Source organism: Gallus gallus, chromosome 2 (genome assembly GCF_016699485.2).
Source record: "Gallus gallus isolate bGalGal1 chromosome 2, bGalGal1.mat.broiler.GRCg7b, whole genome shotgun sequence".
In the NCBI taxonomy this organism is placed as follows: Eukaryota; Metazoa; Chordata; class Aves; order Galliformes; family Phasianidae; genus Gallus; species Gallus gallus.
This window is the reverse complement of record NC_052533.1, coordinates 97576604-97595459: the sequence shown is the minus strand read 5'-3', so window position 1 is coordinate 97595459 and position 18856 is coordinate 97576604. Positions and strand designations below refer to the sequence as shown.

General features: G+C 38.1%; 1 protein-coding gene across 3 annotated transcripts in view; it reads right to left on the bottom strand.

Annotated features, from left to right (window-relative positions):
* PIEZO2 (piezo type mechanosensitive ion channel component 2) overlaps positions 1 to 18856 on the bottom strand; it is a 395935-nt gene that overhangs the window by 49527 nt on the left and 327552 nt on the right. For all 3 annotated transcript variants that reach the window (XM_040696651.2, XM_025147821.3, XM_046938004.1), the window contains 8 exons: positions 17014 to 17214; positions 15012 to 15216; positions 14757 to 14858; positions 14141 to 14306; positions 6318 to 6561; positions 5109 to 5205; positions 2855 to 3014; positions 652 to 741 (listed from right to left, as the gene is read on the bottom strand). In XM_040696651.2, the coding sequence (XP_040552585.1) occupies positions 652 to 741; positions 2855 to 3014; positions 5109 to 5205; positions 6318 to 6561; positions 14141 to 14306; positions 14757 to 14858; positions 15012 to 15216; positions 17014 to 17214 (1265 nt within the window). The remainder of the gene's footprint in view (positions 1 to 651; positions 742 to 2854; positions 3015 to 5108; positions 5206 to 6317; positions 6562 to 14140; positions 14307 to 14756; positions 14859 to 15011; positions 15217 to 17013; positions 17215 to 18856) is intronic.

Genomic DNA, 18856 nt, shown 5'->3' with positions numbered 1-18856 from the left:
TTTTCACATTTCCTCACATCACATGCTTTCGTGTCACACAAAATAGGACAACCCGAAACTACAGAGGGAGCTGGACCTCTAGAAGAAAGCAAAACATACTATGTAGCAACATAAAGTATCTCTTAAATGTGGTCACATTGCTATGATATGACTATCAACTATGAAACAGTTAGACGATGAGCTTGTTAACTGGTCGTCAGTGGATTTTTAAGATTTAGAAGAATCTTCAGAATGAGTAGGGATGTACACATCTTCTCTCTTCATTTTTACAAAATATCTGTTTCCATTTCAAAATTCTGTTTTCATTTCAGTAGGCACATCAGAACATTTCATTTTCATTTTTTATGCCAACCTCGCAACCCCTTGTCTTAGAATTGTGAGTCTATTTTTAAATGAAAATTAAGCCTATGCAATATGTTGTCTTTCTAAAAAAGATGACTCTGAAACTGAGTAACGCTGAAAAGCCCGACATCTCTGAACACCCAGAGCAACTGTTCTTTAGTTGCAAAATCATATTTCAAGAACATACTAATCACTTCTGTGAAATAAGGTGCTAGATAAATACCAACAATCAGCGAAAAACATAAAAATACATACATGTGCATGCATATACTTGTATAGAATTATAAATATATATGTGTAAATACATACTGTCTTTTCAGTTGATCCATTGATTTTTTTTCCTCTTCAATTCTTGCCTTTACTGCCTTAACGATTGTGGCCTGGAAAAGCTCAGCACCCCTACAGCAGAAATGGGGGCAGAAGAAAGGAGAAGAGAGGAAAGATTAAATGTTTCCAAGCTTCCTTTATGGCAGCTAATGACTTTGTTTGCTGGAAAGAGATAATCAATGAATCTAGAAGATTAATCCCTTTACAGTCAATTATTTCAAGAGCTGGGGTCAAACACTGGGATCCCTACTTGGCCTAAAAGTTGTAAGAGCCCCTGGTAGCTATTGATGGGTGATTTGAGTTTCCAGTCCCAAAGAATGCAGAACATCGATGGGTTCAAGGCTGTGTTAGGACATCTTGCTCACTTCCAGGAGCTGATCTTTATAGTTGTTTCTTCACTGTAATCATCTTCTAACTTTCTTAGTTAACTAACTTAGTCTAACTAATTTTTCAACCATGTTTCCTGAGAGATTTTGGTTCTTTCACATAACATGCAGGATAACCACAATAATGTTTATTTCCAGATGAATAATTTTTTTTTTTTTCCCCAAGTATGGTAAAGTCCAACAAAGGGTGACGTGTTCTTCTTAGAAACTTGATCACTCCTAAATTCTTATAGACTGTTGAAAACTGACACTGGGGAATTGTCGCTGTTGTTTGAAACAATCTTATTTGGGGACTTTTTATTTCAAAACTAACTTTTACTAGAAGACAGGCTATACTGTCTGAATCCAAATATGACCTTCTTCATAGTCCAAATAAATTAAAAGCTTTGATTTTAGCAAGGCAAGCAGTTAGCTAAAAAAAGTTAATAAGATTGCTGTGTTTATATGACCCTTCTTTCTGTAGCATCTCAGTAGTTCCTGGTCATTAACACATTTATCTTTATAGACCTTCTGGCATAGGCCACTATGCCTTCCCTTTTGCTGCTGGATAGGTTCAGCATCTAACCAAGAGACACAAAGCTGGAAGTAGAAACCAAACAACCAAACATGTTTTTTTCATTACAGTGCCATTTAGATCAGTCTGCTCTTCCTTCTGGATACAAACTCTCCAGCTTAGAGGGTATTTTGATATTCATGATATTTCTTTGTTCAGTGTTTACTGTGAACACAGCATAGGGAAAAAACCAAAACCAAAAAAAAAAAAAAAAGATAGAAAAAACCAATATCCCGTACTCTTTGGCATTAACACTGAAATTCACCCCAAACCAAAAGTCAGATAGGCAGCAGGGGACTGAGGCATACATCTTTAGGTAGTCCCATTTGCAGCAGAGAATTTGGTCAGCACATGAAGCTAAAAATGTCTCCTTCCTAAAGAAACTCCAGGAGAGGAACGGAAAGGAAGATTTAAAAAAGAGTTCTTTTTAGGACATGCAAGTCAAATTTGCCCTCAAGTGTGTACAGAAATCAATCTGTTTTTTTCTGGGGGGGTGTTGAAAGAAATGTCATAATACACTTAATTCAAAATTAACAAAAGTAATCCTTCAGAAATCCTACTGAAAAAACAAATAGTTTTGTTTTTTGCCTTCTTATTGCAAAACAAAAGACGAAGGAAAACAAACAAAACAAACAAACAAACAAAAACAGGAGAATGATTGTGCTAGTGACAGCTGTGAATGGATGATAATGGAAAAGTATAAGTAACAGACCCAAAGTGAGACTTCTTTGCCACATCATAGTTGGATTTCAGCAATGCAACACTTTGTGTCTTCCTGAATCAGATATCATTACTTCTCTGCATTTTTCCCAATGGGACATTTTTTGGAGAGGTAATTTCTACAGCCCATTTTCTCAGACTCTCATCTCAGAATGTTTTCTTTCCAAGGCTTAGAACATTTGCTGACATTTGGTCCTATACATACTGATGCTGAGAGACTGCTGCAACACACATCGACTTCCACAGCTTTTAATTAAAGCTATGAAAGCATCAGATACTGTTTGGTGGGTTTAATTTCTATCAGGTTCTTAATTGTTTTCTCATATGCTGTGTCAGAGTTGGAGTTGCAATTATTAATTTAGCATGGATTGTTTAAATCAACGTTAACTACCAGAACTCCATTGATGCTATCTATTATAAACAGCAGGGCTTTTTTGAGTAAGTCAAGCTGTTTATTTTATTTTATTTTATTTTATTTTATTTTATTTTATTTTATTTTATTTTATTTATTTTAACTTAATGTTACCTTGATGCTAGGATCTGAGAAGCTTTTATATCTGCAACCACGTGGAGGAAGTAGTAACTCATGAAGACTCTTCTTTGCAGCAGTAGAAAGGCAAAACATATACTGTCCCAGATGATTCCTGCTTCTCCACTAGGTAGTTTACAGTCTGCATTGTTGGTTGCTGAAAAAAAAGAAACCATCAGTGTAAGAACTGTTGCATTAAGTATTTTTCATAATGTTTAATCATTTAAATAATGCCATTAAAATGGTTTAACTAAAGCTTTTAAATTGAATTGCATTGAGGTCCTTTAACTTCATTTTTCTTCAGAAAGCTGACATGCATTTCTGTCTGATCTATGCTATAGTTTCTTTTAAAGCAGACTGGAAACCTTCCAACAATGTGGTATCACATGAAAACTGGGAATTCACCAGAAGTGAAGAATTTTGAAGCAAATTCACTCTGTCTTAGTAAGTATTTGGAAAAAAAGAAAGTTTTTTTGATGAGCTTCAAATATTGGATTTCAGCACTTTTTAGAATAGCACATTTCAGGGTTTTTTTTTCATTTCAAAACAACTTTGTGTCTCATTTTTCTATTGAGAACAATCAACACGAGAATGAAATGCTTTATTTTAGTCAAAATCATCTTTTAATTGACTTCTACCACTTAATATATTTCGTTTTCCTCTCCACAACCCAGTTCACAGCAATCCTCAAATGTTTCTTTCCATTGCAGATGAGAAAAAGCATTTGAAACCACAAAACTGCTTCCTTTGGGATAGGAGGAGAAAGGCAGAGAGGAAATCCCATTCCTCCTGCCTCTAGATTTTGGCTTTGGATATTTCTTCCTTTCTTTCTTTATTTATTCTCTGAAGACAATTCTCTTGGGTATACTCAAAAATTGAAATGGTGGGTTTTTTGTAGCTAGACTATAAACTGAATGGCCTACCCTGCCCTACAGAAGGGAGAGAAGGACTCAAAGGACAGACTCTGGCTCAAAGCTGGCATTACAAGCAAGCCAGCCTAACGGGTCAGGAAACCCAAGCTCCAAGAGCTTCAAAGCCTGCTGTGCTCATCCCCTGGGGAGTCAGAAAACCATGTCTAAGTTTCTGATTCTGCTCAAAAAGTTTTGGATAATATGAACCACCAGGCACCAATTATCTAGTGAATGTGCATCATTGTTTTTCCCATCTTTATGTCCTCCTATCTATTAGAGCCATACACAAGGATTTTTGAAATGGAAATTCAGAACTCTGCTGCAGACTCACAGGGTTAAAACAGTTCTGTTTTAAATTCTGCTAAAAATATTGAAAAAATCATATGTTTTCATACTGTCAATGTAGGACAAAGTGTAGAGCTAAAACAATTGCTCACTGGGGGGTTTGAGGTCTTGCTCCCCATTCTTCCTTCACTCCTTCCCACTTCCATCCACAGATACTACCCATTCCCACTCTGTTACCATCACAAACTCGAGAATGATCATTAAAAAAATTACCTAAGAACACTGTGCTTGCAAAAAAATTACCACTTTCATGCTGGCTTAGCCTCCTGCCATTTCAATGAGCTGAACTGGTTTACCCTTTAAGCAGCTGAACAAAGGGAGGAGTGGGAGTTTTCAGCTGAGTGGTGAACTCAATTTGGAAGGTGAAACTATACTCCCAAATACGTCTTCAACTGCATATACAGAGAAATTGTGCTAAGCTCCAGCATCACCAGACATTATATTTAAAGCAAGGTAAATGTGTGTATGTGAGTGGGGGTCTTGATAGTTTCCTTTGTATGTGTATCTCCCTTGATTCTATGAGATCATAGAATCACAGAATAATTTGAACTGGAAGGGACCTCAGAGCCCACCAAACCCACCCCCTACCATAGGCAGGGCTGCCCCCAAGCAGCTCAGCTGCCCAGGGCCCATCCAACCTGGCCTTGAGCACCTCCAGGGATGGGGCATCCACAGCTTCTCTGGGCAGCTTATGCCAGTGCCTCACCACTCTCTGCCATTTCCCCTTGTCCTATCCCTGTCTGCCCATGTAAAAAAGTTGGTCTCCCTTCTGTTTGTAAGCCCCCTTCAACTACAGCAGGGCAACAGTGAGGTCTCCCTGGTATTTCCAGTTTCTTGCTACTCCATATATGATTACATTTGTTTAACTGCGCTTACATGCAAGACGTTTGCACAAGGTAATATGCCAAGAGAGGACACAGCTTAAATATGTTAGAAGATTTTGAAGGTGATCCACTGTTCATAGGAAATTGCAAAGAAAAATGGGCTATACTTACGGATACGGTAGCCTTTAACTGTGCAAGCCAGACTAAATGCCTGAATCAACCAGCAACTATTTTGAATTAAAGACTCAATGTAGCCACATGCTCCTATCTGGAAAGTAAAAGAACAGTTTCATCTAACAAAGCATAGCAGAAATAAAGATAAGAAAAGTATTGCATCTCTTTAAATTACATGCAAATATTTAGACTGCCACTGGCTGTTTTACATCTCCATATCCATATCCATGGGATAGCAGGTATGTGGGTTTGGTTTTGTTTTTGCAGACAAAGTGATATGTCTGTCATGTGATGCAGTGTGACAGCTAAGCAACTTTTATAAATCACTGAGTTAAACTTGAAAACATACACGGATGAGCTGAATGTATGCAGAGCCCCACTGAATTCCCAAGCATAAAATGAAGCACATATGTAAGCATTTAGAACATTTGCAAATTCAAACCACATATAAATCAATTTTATTTCAGTACAGTGACTTATATAAATGTAAAAAGAAAAATGTCTGTTCTTTTCCGTCCAGCACTACAAATGCTCAAAGCTAAAAGGCAATTGCCAGGAATAAATCTAAATTTATCTTTCATAAAGTTTTAAGTGCTGCCTTGCCTCAATCACCTATTAGTGCCACTGCACAAATCTGATCTAAAGAGTTAAGTGATGTAAGAAAACCATTAATACTTTGCAGAAGTATTTAACCTTTAATTATAAAATGTCTGTTTTCATCTGAAACTCACACTAGTTCTAAAGGAAAACAGAATGCAGCTCGTAATGTTGTAGCCAACCTCACTAGCTGCATTACATCACACAACTGTACCTAGTACTACACTTGAAAATTCTGGTTTTAAATAAAAAAGTCTAATTGAGTGTGCACTATTTATTGGTGTGATCTTGCACTTCTTACTCATTTCACTGAAATTTTCACAAGACCTCTAAGGAACAATTTAACTAGGCAGAGAAACCAGAATCTGATCCTTTGAAAATGGCTTTCAAGCTTTTTCAGAGCCAGGCAAGGGTGGCACACTTTCCTATAACATATACGCATTAGCATTCTCTGGATACGCACTTCCAGTTTCTGATATAAAACGGAGCCTGCTTTGCACTAGCAAAAGGCTGGGGTCCTGAAAAGGACTTTTAATGGCCATTCAGTGCACTGTGCACAGTTACTTTGCAGCCACGAAACTGCTCAGAGGAAACGCAGCTGCTGCTTACCGAGAGGATGTTCTTCATGGTGATCACAAAAACATTGTATGCAATCAGCCAGTCCCAGTAGCGCAGGATGCTCCTGATGGGTTTCAGCAGCAGATCTCCACCAAAGAGAAGGAAATAAAAGCAGGCAACCAAGTAGCCCATACAGAATATGCTGATCCTCGTTGTTCCCGTTATGAAGATTATAGTAAGCACAAACCAGAAGAGGTAACTAAAGATTATCACCTTATACATATCTAAGTAGGACCTGGAAGTAAACAAAGAAGGAAAAACACTGTCATTTTCTGAGGACAATGATAAATTTCCTGTATATGCACTACTGGCTGTTACTTGTGGCTACAGACTGCAGGGTTTTTGTCAGCATTTGGGCACCTGCATGGGATTCATGCCAGAATCAGTGTCTGGCTTACGTATTCAGTTCCAACTCGTTCATGATGCTCCACTCAGTCAGGGCATTTTGCATTACATGAGATCAAGAGGGGAAAAATACATTTTCACCAAACTTCATGGTGGTTTTAACTTCATGGAATGGTTTTAAACTGAAACAAGGGAGATTTAGGTTAGATATTAGGAGGAAGTTTTTCACTCAGAGGGTGGTGAAGCACTGGAACAAGGAGGTTGTGGATGCCCCATCCCTGGAGGCATTCAAGGCCAGGCTGGATGTGGCTCTGGGCAGCCTGGTCTAGTGGTTGGTGACCCTGTGCATAGCAGGGCGGCTGAAACTACGTGACCATTGTGGTCCTTCTCAACCCAGGCCATTCTATGATTCCATGATTCACGATAGAGCAATACTATCTGGCAATGTGGTGTATGCAATTTAAAAGCTACCTGAGATCATCTTTCAAGAAGTATGGGTAATGCTATAGCAAATCTATCTTCAAAAGCCAGCTACAGTACTTCAGTGCAAACAATTCTGCATTTATCAGTGACTTCTGGGGAATTCAGACTAGTCAAAAGCCTTGCGTTCAAATACAGTCGCTAAAAATATCTTTCTCCAGTGGAGATCAACTGTAAAGGTTTTGAGCTGTAAAAAGAAAGTTTCTACATAATGTAAATGTGCTAGAATTTACGGAATTGTTTGCCAGGAAGCTGCGAGACAGAGCTATCTGAAATCAGCCTGGTGCACAATGGGAAAGAGTGAGAAACAACTTGGTATTTTCAGTCTTCAGATTCTTGACTTAATATTGACTCAGTGAGCTTTCAAATAAGAACATCTGCCAAAGGCAATACCAAATGCTACATATAGCCAAACACTGCGAAACCATCTAATTCACGGTTTCCCCTCCTTCTGTGTTACGATTCCAGATGCACTGTGTGTTCGGGGTTTGTTCACCCAGGCTGTGAGACTAGATTTATCAGGAAACCAGGCAGGGAGAAGACACCATGGGAGTATACATATACCTGAGCCAAACCATGTAAGGAGTAAATGAACTAACTGCAGTGGATGAGGCCACATAAAAAGGCCCCTGCTGCTTGATGTTCTCGGCTCAGAACTTTCTAGGAGTATGTATTTATAGTCCTACATTTATATGCATGCAGCTTGCCGAAGCTAACCAGAGAGTCATTTAATGAAAGGTAATGAGAAAGCTCCTCTATGTTTATTTCCCACAGACATTAAAGAAATTTATGGACTGCTGCCTGTGAAGTCTAAAAATGTCACGGCTTTAGAAATGCTGCTGGGTTTGGGGTGATAAAAAAATAACAAATAATTTATACACATCAGGAAAATAAAGATGTACACAGTATCAGTTGAACAGAATTTCCCTAATTTAATATGCACTCAAAATGGTGCTCTCAAGGTTTCTCCAGGAAAAAAAAAAAGACTCGAAAGAAAGATTTGGTGTTTTTTAAATATTAATCACTTACATGTTTGTTGGTTATGAATCACCTTCCTGAAATTGCAGTATTTCTTTGCTACTGACAAAATGCATCAACAGCTTTCAAAAAAATCCACACATGGAAATGAATTGATCAAAAATAATTGATCAAATCAGTTAAACAGGAATATTGTAATGCTCTTCAACACCTATGAATTCTGATTCTCAAAAGACAACTGGAGTTGGCTGCATCCAAGCATTCCACCATATTCGCATTGCATTTGGTTGCACCACAGTGCAACAGCAAATACTGCTCTCAGATTCAAACTTACAGAAACTAGAGAGAATACGAAAAGCATGACAGTAACTTAGCCATTTTTTTTCTCTATGACCTTAATAAATTGTTATGTTATTAGCACTGATTTAAAATATCAAATAAAACAGTTCTTCTAATTTTTAAAATATACATTAAATATAATAGTTTTGGACATCAGTACATAGAGAAAAAATGGTATGAAAAGAAAAGCTTCTCAAAAGGCAGGAGGTAACACAACTGCATGATGTTGTTCTTAGAAGTGTAAATCTTTCTCATTTTTGAAAATATATAATTACAAGCAATCTCAACGACATAAATGACTCCCAAGATTTGACCTTCAAGTTGGCACCTTACAATATGGTGTTAGAGCAAGTCATTCAGGGCACACCTAAACAATGAATTTCACAGCACACCTCAGATACCTCTGCGCTGGCCCAAGCACAAAGCCATGGTAAACAGACTGGAAGGAACTACACCTGGATAATCACAGGTGCATGGAAGTATTACCCAAACCACACTTATTTCAACTGTAATACCCTCATACTCCTTTATTTGTCTTTTTCCAAACATCTCCCTAATTTTCTTTAATTATTTACAATCTTATAGGCGAATCAAGTGCTCTAAGAGAGGGAATAAAGGTATGTCTTGGGGACCAAAACACTAGGAATTTAAGAGTTTCATTTCTTTGCTCTGGAGGTTATAAAATAACAGCGAAAGACTAAAGCACAAGATCGCCTCTAAAGCTAAAAAGACCTTACACAAACACAGAGAGACAAGCCATGGGGTATACATCTTTTCTGAAAACTTTTTAATAGACAGCAAAAAAAGCTTAGTCTTGGATAACATATACCATAATTTTATACTCTCACTGCAGACCACACAGATAATTAGTTTAATGTCATGTAAACCTTCCAAACCTCACCTTTTAAGTGGTCATTAAATCCACATTCAACCTCAGGAAAGACAGGTCATCCTCAGGAAGGGGCATTTGACAGTACAACTAGGAAACCTGACAGCTGGCTTCTGCCCAAGGATACAGTCCCACTCCACTCCCTCAGCTGAGCACTACTGCCCTGTCTTTGGCTCCAGCTCTAAAAATTAATTTAAAGAAGCAAATTTGTGAAAGCCTATTTATTCTGGAAGAGAAGGGCTATTTTTCTGACCTATACAGCCTATGAACCAACTCACTACTGGTGTGATGAATGCAAGGGCCAAACAACAGTAATGGTGGGTACGTGTAGCTGGAGGCCAAGAATACAGCCACACTTGAGAGGAAGATTAGCCACTACACCACTGTATCAAGAGCATCAAAGCATGGCTTTTGGTAGCGCAGTAACTTCTAAATGAGAAAATATGCAGAAGAAACGTGAAATGAATTAATGCAAGATAAGAAACGCCAATTGGCTAACAGTGTCACTAGCAGACCCACTGATACTCTAGATGACTCCATCATCTTATTCAAAAAGAGGAAGACAAAATCTGAAGTTCTTCCATCCATTATTCAATCTACTGTAGCCTCAGATGGCTCTCTGTATCCAATGACCTATTTTATTTAACAAAGCTTCATTAGTCTTATCATGATCACTTCAGTATTTTATTTCCACAGGGATTATTTTTTAACTGCAGTGCAATCCAGCCTCTTGCAAAAACAGTGCTCTAGGTGTAGCTGAGTTCCTAGTGAGCTCAATGACACATTTGGCTGTGGCCAGCCTAGTGTTCAGATATCTGCCTGCAAGCATCCCAAGGCACTGATGCTGAAGCTGATAATCCCTTTGAGGAAATGTCTTTGTCCTAAGGTCAGCACCTTGAAGTTTAGGGCAGGAACACTAAAGTTTAGAGAAAGCAATATTGTGCTACTGTACTGATATAGCTCAATGCTTCCTCTTTCTGGAGAAGCTGTTGTTAAGTCATATCATTGCCTTCCCTTAACAGTCACTTGTTTTGCTCTGAGTGTGGCTCACCACCTCCATATAACCCCAAGGCTCTTCCCACAGCCTTCCTCTAATGACTACTTTCTCTATCTTCTTCAGGCATGTTATTCCTACACGTTTACATTGCTAGCTGCCTCTTCACCTCTACTCCCCAGTTTCTTCCTTCCACTCTTTCCTACCTGTGATTCCTTACAAGTTTCACACATGGTGGGAGTCTGAGTCACAATGTTTCCCTTCAAATCCCAACACTGCTGATTTCTCACCAAGCCTCCATTCCCAAAGCCTTTCTCTGTAGCTCTGTTTTGGTCTTCATAAGTCACATTCAGTGATTCTCTCTTTTCCAATAGATACGTTGAAGCTTCCTAAAATTAGCTCCCTTATTTTAACTGAATTCTTTGAATTTAGCGTTGTGGATGGATCCCATGGGACTTAGTCCCTACTGTTTTTGTCAAACCTTCTCACAGAGCTGATATTCTCTTTCTCTTACCAGTGAAGTCCTTCCTTCATGATTCTATTTGCTTTAAAAATCCCCAAATCCTAAGCTATTTTATTTAAGGCCATTTTATAAGCAACAAAATGTTTATTTGCTTTATACAAATATGATGGGAAGCCTGTAATGATGATTTGGAGATACTCTCTCACCAACTGAAGTTAATACTCTAGTTCCAAGAAAAGGCATTACAGCTGACTTCGAGAGACTTCTTCTGACTCACCTGATGATGGTTCCCAAGGGGGACAGTTCAATGACTGACTCTTAGTACTATTTCTGGTCTCAGGAGGCTAAAAGTAAATTACAATCCCAAATTATTTCCCTGTCAATGTCTAGGAGAACATCAGAAAACTGCTTGGGAAATGAAATGAGAATTTTCTGGCATTAGAGACTGTGGGAAAGGATTATCCTCAATGAAGTTGCTTTAAATTCTGTTTCATTTTAAAAGCTCCTACTACTATCCTTCATTTTTATTTCCGTTTCATAGCCCTCCAGTTGTACTCTCCCTTGAGATTAAACATATATCCCCTGAGAAACCTGGGGGTGGAAAGACAAGAAAATTTCAGGAAATCTCTTCCATAGACTGTGTTTATCGTTGTTGTGCTCAATTATTTCTCCAGAAATAAGAAAATTAAGCATTTGGAAATTTGACTTCTTCCTGCAACTGTTTAGGTTGCAGTTAAAAGTTTTTTAGCCATGCCTACTAGAACAGTGGCCAACTGGCATCTTTTTGAGGAACAGACACACCAAAAGGGTGCTCCAGATTGCAAGTGCAATTTTCCTTAGCAGTAAATGTACACTGGGCTTCTTAGAAAGCGAATGAATACTAAGAACTATTTTTTGAAGCTGTGTAATTTATTCATAACCACATTGTCTTCACTTATTTCTTTGGTTCTTTCTGACTGACGTTTGTATAAATGCTATTTTTCATTTCACTTGCTTGGATAAGTTTTGAACCAGGTTGTTTGCCCATGTTACAAATATTTAGACCGTTCTGAAATTTCTGAAACAAAGTGAAAGAAATGTTTTTAGATAAAGCCCTTTATGTTCCAAATTGTCTTGGATAGAGACCAGATACATACATTTCTGAGATATATCTTCAGTGGATTCTCCAGAGCTTGAGAGTCTCTCTCTTAAAAGATTTATAATCTCTAATGAAAGAATCAAAGTCACTTTAAAAGACTGCACAGCCATTCTCTGGTGCTTCTCCGAAGTAAATTAAGCATCTACGATTGTATATCAAAGTGCAATAGTTCACTGTTAACACCATTTAAAGTCTGGGACAATCTGCATTGTAATGAAAACACAGAAGGGGAAGAAAAGATTCCATCAAGAAGACAAGAGCTATTCTGAAGTTCATACTATAAAGGAAGGTCTTCTTATACCCATCTACATGTACCACAAGTATGTCCCATTACAGTTTCAGGAACCAGACACTTCAAACTACATCAACAAAAAGCTACAGCTTACCTGCCCCAACATCTACAAGAAAGGATATCACACACAGGAATTTCTTCTTTTCCTGTCATAAATGAGTTCTTCATACATTTGGTGGAATTTTCAAACAAGAAAAAATGTCACTGTTCTGTTTTCTTCTTTGCCTTGTTCTTTTCATTCCATTTCTTATTCACGCAACATAAAACTATCGCATGAAAGAGCTACACAGATTTATGTATTTAGCTGGAACAAGTATAAAGTAGTCACAGGTTATTAGCTCAGCTCACCACTACAAATGTGATTCTTTGATTTTCTTGTGTTTGTTTTTGTGATTGTTTTTGTGTCTTCCATCAACAATATAATTTACTCCTAAGCATAAGCTGCAGATTCCCAATTAAACGGCTGCACAGCATTAATAATGTATATACAGGTCTGTTTTCCCAGCACATGCCAAGTGAATGCATAAGAAGCCACCAATTGCTTCAGCTTGATGCACACCATGCATATGAATCAAAAGACAGAACTTAACCCAAAGAATTGTAGAGAGGCAGCAGGCCAGTTCAGCTTGGACTTTGCTTTCCATTATAAACCTGACTTTGATTCCCATCCAAAATCTTCAAAGAATATCCTTTGTGCTTCAATTTTTTCTTACTTGGCCATTTGGGTATATCTTCTACAGATGACTAGAAATACCAACTAGATTCCAGAGAACTTTGAAAAGATGCCAAAGGAGACTGTTTAAAAAGCAGTGATTTTCATGCCTCTGTTTCCTTTCTGAAGATAGTTTTCAAATATAGTCTCATTGTTAATGAAGCTTTTTTCACAAGTTTTTTTTTCTAGATTAAGATGGGAAAATAAGATCTCTTCTTTCTGCCAGCAGCCACACCATCAGTGAAGTTCTTTGCCAGCAACCAAGGTGATAAAGCATACCAGAGTGCCTGATGCAATTGCTGAATTATCTTTTTTAACGTGTACAACACTACAGTGGCAATAAGAAAAATTCAGCCAGTCCCTCTACTCATTCCTCTCAACCAAGCCCTGTTTGGCAAATGTGTCTTGGAAAGTATCCCAACTCAATGGAGTATTTTGAAAGGAGGTTATGACCAAGTCCTATTTGGCAGATGTCTCTTGGAAAGCATCCCTACTTGATGGCATATTTTGAAAAGAGGTTATGACTTCTTGCTCTGTTTATGTCAGTGGGTCTAGAGCATGGGGTTTGCTATGTAGACTGAGGGGAAGAACCCTTCACCCTACGCTCAGAAGCGGCTATAAATCTCTTGGACAAGTTGAATCAACTGAATGTATTTCCACTGTCTCCTCTTTAAAGCTATTTCAAAATACATTTGGCAATCATTTCTAACAGAAACAGCAGTATTATCTTACTGATCTCGAGAATGAATTTTAGTGACAAAACTTCTCTGGAACCATAACTGCAAGCATATCAGCAACAGGAAGATTTTTGCTAGCCAGTATTTCAAATTTTGTTATTAATTTCACACTCACATATCTGCTCGTAACATGCATTTCAAAACAAACACCTAATCTAACAAAATAGTAGCTAGCAAATTTTATTCTTTCTGTATACTCTTTTAACACTGTGTCAAACCTTCAGAGAGACCTTCAATTAATGTTATGCCCAGCACAACTCAGAAGGGCTGAACTAATCTCTTCTGAAGTGGTCACACAAGAGTGGCTCCGCTGTTTGAAGACCAGCTGGAATAGACTGTCTCAGGCTCTGCCCTCTCTTAATATCATTTACCTTTCTACTTTCACACTAGAGAACATTACAAAAATGAAGTTCTGTACTTTCCAAGTGTTAAAGATTCAGGTTTTACCGGCAGTGAATGAAGTCTGGAACAGGATTATGCTGGCTAAAAGATGCTGCTTCAAGATTCATACAAATTTCCACGTTGTCTCCAGCCATGATTCGCACAGCAGCTTTATTTTCATCCTCAAACGTTTGCCTTTGTAAGGATGCACACAGCAGCAACATGAAATCATCTAGGAGAAAGCAGTGATTGCAATGAAAAATTCAGTCATTAACTGAGGTGCAGGGAGTGGTGGCGATATACCATCACGTAGTTAGTAGACTTTTCTTCGAATATCCAAGACTCTTGTTTTCAATGCATTTAACACCAATTTGACATTTATTAATGTACTTGATTTTCTTCTCTCTTTTATGATGCTTATTGAAAAAAATAAAAAGGGAAAATAATCTATAATTTTTGATACTGTTTTATTAAAAATTGGATACAGAAAAACAGATGCAGAAATTACTAATCCACTGATTTTTTCTGCTACACAAAATGCCACACTCTGTATCCAATCTCCCACAGAATATGACATCTCACTGCTGGAAAGTAAATAAAAGTCTGGCTTCAAATTACACTGTGCAGATGTTTTAAGCAAAAGACACGTAAACACTTTTCAACTATGTGCTAAAATACTTACAGACAAGGAAGACAGGGTTTGGTCTCACAATGAAGTCTGGAAAGTATAACCACTTTATGATATTTGAGTTGAAGTTGGCATTACCACTTCTCCATGGATAGTCTATATGACAGAAGCACATAAAAATGCAATCAGTTCTTTACAACAATTACTTCACCCTTTTCTCTTGGATACTATTGAATACTTATCATTTTTCTAGCACTTTTCTGTAAAAGGAAGTAGCAGCAACTGTCCATAAAAGGTAAGTATCCATACCTTTACAAGGAGCAGGTGGAATGCCAATACAAAGGAAATACTGGAATGTAATGATGCATGCCAGAAAACAGCAATACTTTGGCCAGATCTCTGCAATAGCTTTTCTTCTACGTCGATACAATACAGCAATCAACCAGAAGGCATGAATCATGGCATAAAAATCCATCCGTTGACCAATTACATTCACTGATAAAAGAAAACAGGTCTGGAAAAGAAAGAAAGAAAAATAAGCAACATTTGCAACCTAACGACTAGTCAATTTAGCAAACATAAACTAGTCTGAATTTTAACAGTATGCTCGGACACATGCTGAGGCTGATGCAGGAACCCTTTGCCAACCAACAAGCTACAACACCAACCTCTCCCACTGTACTCTGACTCCCCAAATTTTCAGCAGTCTTCTGTTAGTGTCATCTACAAGAACACAGCATAGGTTTTCATTACGTGATATCTACATATACAAAATGGAAAGAGCATTGCCACAGTAGCCTATATGTGAAATGTTTAATTGCTGCCAAGTAAAGCACATATTACACAGCCGTATATTTTGATAGCACTTGCAGATGTGAGAAAGAAAAGGAACCATTAAGAATAACAACAACTAAAGTGTATCCTCATGTGGGAACCAGACAAAAAGAAAAGGGATTTAGACAATATAACTTCTTTTGGCTATAGACAAATCCAGCCAATTGCTGTAAGGCAAGCTTAGTTCTCCATTCTTTTTAAGACTCTTTATCCCAGACCATTTCTGTTCTCTGGCTCCACTTAAAGCAGATCCTTCACTCAGTGCCATGCAGCATGTTTTCATTCACAGTGACTCGCTTATTCAGTATACTTCACTATTCTGATATTCTATCTCCTCAGATTAGGATGAGGTTACATTCAAGTCCTGAAGGAAACAGCTTGCTGATTAACTCTAACTTTCATTCATTCCTAATCCTCAGACTGGCCATAAGAACATTATTCTATTTATCAGGAGCAGGGGAGTGATAGTGTTTAATGCATAGGTCAAGAATATCCTTATGAATAGATTTGGGGTACTTTAAATTAGTAGCTGTTTTTTGCAGATAGCCATCAAATATTTTGAAAAAAATAATTTTGTTCTACAGACAATTTTGAAAGTGCATTTCATGTGTCTACATGCATACGGAGGAGGTGGAAAAACAGAAATGAAGATGTGTTATTATTATTTTTTTTAAATGCTTGTACAGCAATCGCTTGCCTTCAAGGTAGGTTCATTTCTGATGTTGTGCTGCCAGACTGGGCGAAGCATTTAGAAGGAGTACATTAGCTGAGCTTAAGCTCCATCTGGGAAACTGCTGCTGGCAAGGCAGACAAACATCTACAAAATAAGACACGTACCAGGTACTAAGAATTTGTCATGAATCTTCAGAAAAATCATTTCACTCATTTATATCTGCCTTTCCTGATGTTCTGAGTGTTTCTTGTCTACTGTAAATGTCTTTGGAAAAAGACCTTTGTCTTAAATGTGCTGCACAAAGCACCAATAACCTTTGTTGTTACTTGCTCATGTAGACTGTTAGCAGTTACAGCAGCATGTATAAAAAAGGACGTTTGGGCAGCCAGTGACAAAAGAAGTCCAGAAACCTTTAAATGGAGAAAATGGCCTGCTACCCTCTGTTTTTTGCTCCTGCAGTTCGTAATTTCCTGTGTGTTTACTCATGTGAGGGTATAGCTCAGCTTCATCCCTTGTCCCACACGTCATATCATTTGTTTGGTTAAGAAATAGCAAGCCAGGTCAATGAAAAACAAGTAGCAAAAGACAAGACATGAAAATAAAACCAAGTGGAAAATCTCCAGTGGCAGAGAGATAGCAACTATTGCAAGGTCTGACATGAGTGATGACTAAGAGGCATCCTGCTGTTAAGCACAGTTCAAACTAGTATTCAAAAATAACACAACCTAAAGGTTTGGAAGGACAGTCTAAGAAAACAAAAAACAAACAAACAAAAAAAACACCAACAAATAGATTATAATTTACCTCTAAACCAAACTTGTAGAAGAAGTAGTTTATGAAATACTTGACACAGTTTACCAGTCCATCATCCAGATGTGCTCTTGTAATATCATGGAAAATAGTTTTAGTTACAGGTGCAGTAAGGTTATTTCGACATCTGTAGTACTCTTGATGACGGTAAATTGTAACTTCAAAAGCCAGAATAGCCAGCATCAGTAAGTTATTCTACAGGAGACACAATCAGAAGGATACTAAATAAAAAACAAAACCACAAGAAGTTATAAAACTTTCTGATAATCATAAATCAATGAATACTGCAATGGATATTATCATTGAGAGCTTTTGCACTACAAGATGCACTGGAACTTATTCTTAGCTACTGACATTGTAACAAAGTGAGGTTCCTATTTCTTGCTGGATTTTGTACTGAGATGCAGAAGATAAGCCCTTCATTAAAAAAATACTATGATGAACACTAGCTGTAGAGAAGTTAGAATGCATTGACCTATCCATTTTCCCCCTCATATTCCATAGCTTCTGTGAAGGAGAAGGAGATACAAGCATCCACAAATTCAGTTGCAGCAGTTCAGATGGCAAGCACTAGCTTTCTAAAACCACAATGACCTTCAGTACTGCAAATATATCATGGATACTCCTTCAAATGAGCAATTGGTTTAGCTGTCAGTCTTCATTCAAGCAGAGCTCTTACTGTTCCAATACCAGATTGACTAGAATGAAGTCTTCAACTGCTCCAAGATGAGTTTTCTGTCTTATTAGGGAAACTTGCCTTGTGCTTAATGTAAGAGAAATATTCGCCAGCTTTAAAAGTTGCTTAAAATCCAGAGAAAGCCTCTCAAAGAAAACACAAATACAGTTGAAGAGGAAATCTCTGGATATGTATTCACAGAGAAATATTTGGGACACAACTGTCCTAAGATAGGTGCCACTGATATTTTCAATTTATTAATTTGTTTGTTTGTTTGTTTATTTTTAACAAGAATTTATTTTTGTTTGCTATCACTGGGCTTCATGCTCTGGGGGATAGATATACACAATCATCAATAGATAGGTTTCTCACTTCAACACAGACCTCTTGAATGTTTATTATTAAGGGGGCACATGAGAAACATAGTGAGACTTGAAACTTAGAGAATTCAGGTCTAGCCCTGGACTGAATTTCTCTATACAGAGGATATATTTTTCTTGCTAAGACACTGAAAACCTTTCTAGAATACTGTGTAATCACAAAGCATTATCTATTTATAGATGTAAAGCTCCTAGCATCAAACCACTTGGCAACTCTACCCTCCATGCAGAATTCTTCTGTCAGCCTCTGATCTTCCCCAAATATACTCTTAATTGATGGAAGTGCATGGCTAAGGGAGTGAGAGGAAGAGATGCTGCAAAGGGCATCTATTGAGGACAGAGAAACCTACTACACTGACTGCACCTGGCTCAGGGCAATCCCAGATATGAGTACAGACTGGAAAAACTCACTGAGAGCAGCCCTGTGGAGAAGAACCTGGGGGTTCTGGTGGATGAAAAGCTGGATGTGAGCCAGCAGTGTGCTCTTAGAGACCAGAAGGCCAGCAGTATCCTGGGCTGCATCAAAAGAAGGGTGGCCAGCAGGGAGAGGGAGGGCGTTGTCCCTCTCTACTCTGCCCTTGTGAGGCCTCACCTGGAGCACTGCAGTCTGGCCTGGGGCCCCCAGCTCAAAAAGGGCATGGAGATGTTGGAGTGGGTCCAGAGGAGGGCCACAGAGATGATCAGAGTGCTGGAGCACCTGTCCTATGATGAAAAGTTGAGCAAATCGGGATTGTTTAGCTTGGGTAAGAGAAGGCAGCACCTCATTGTGTCCTTCCAGTAC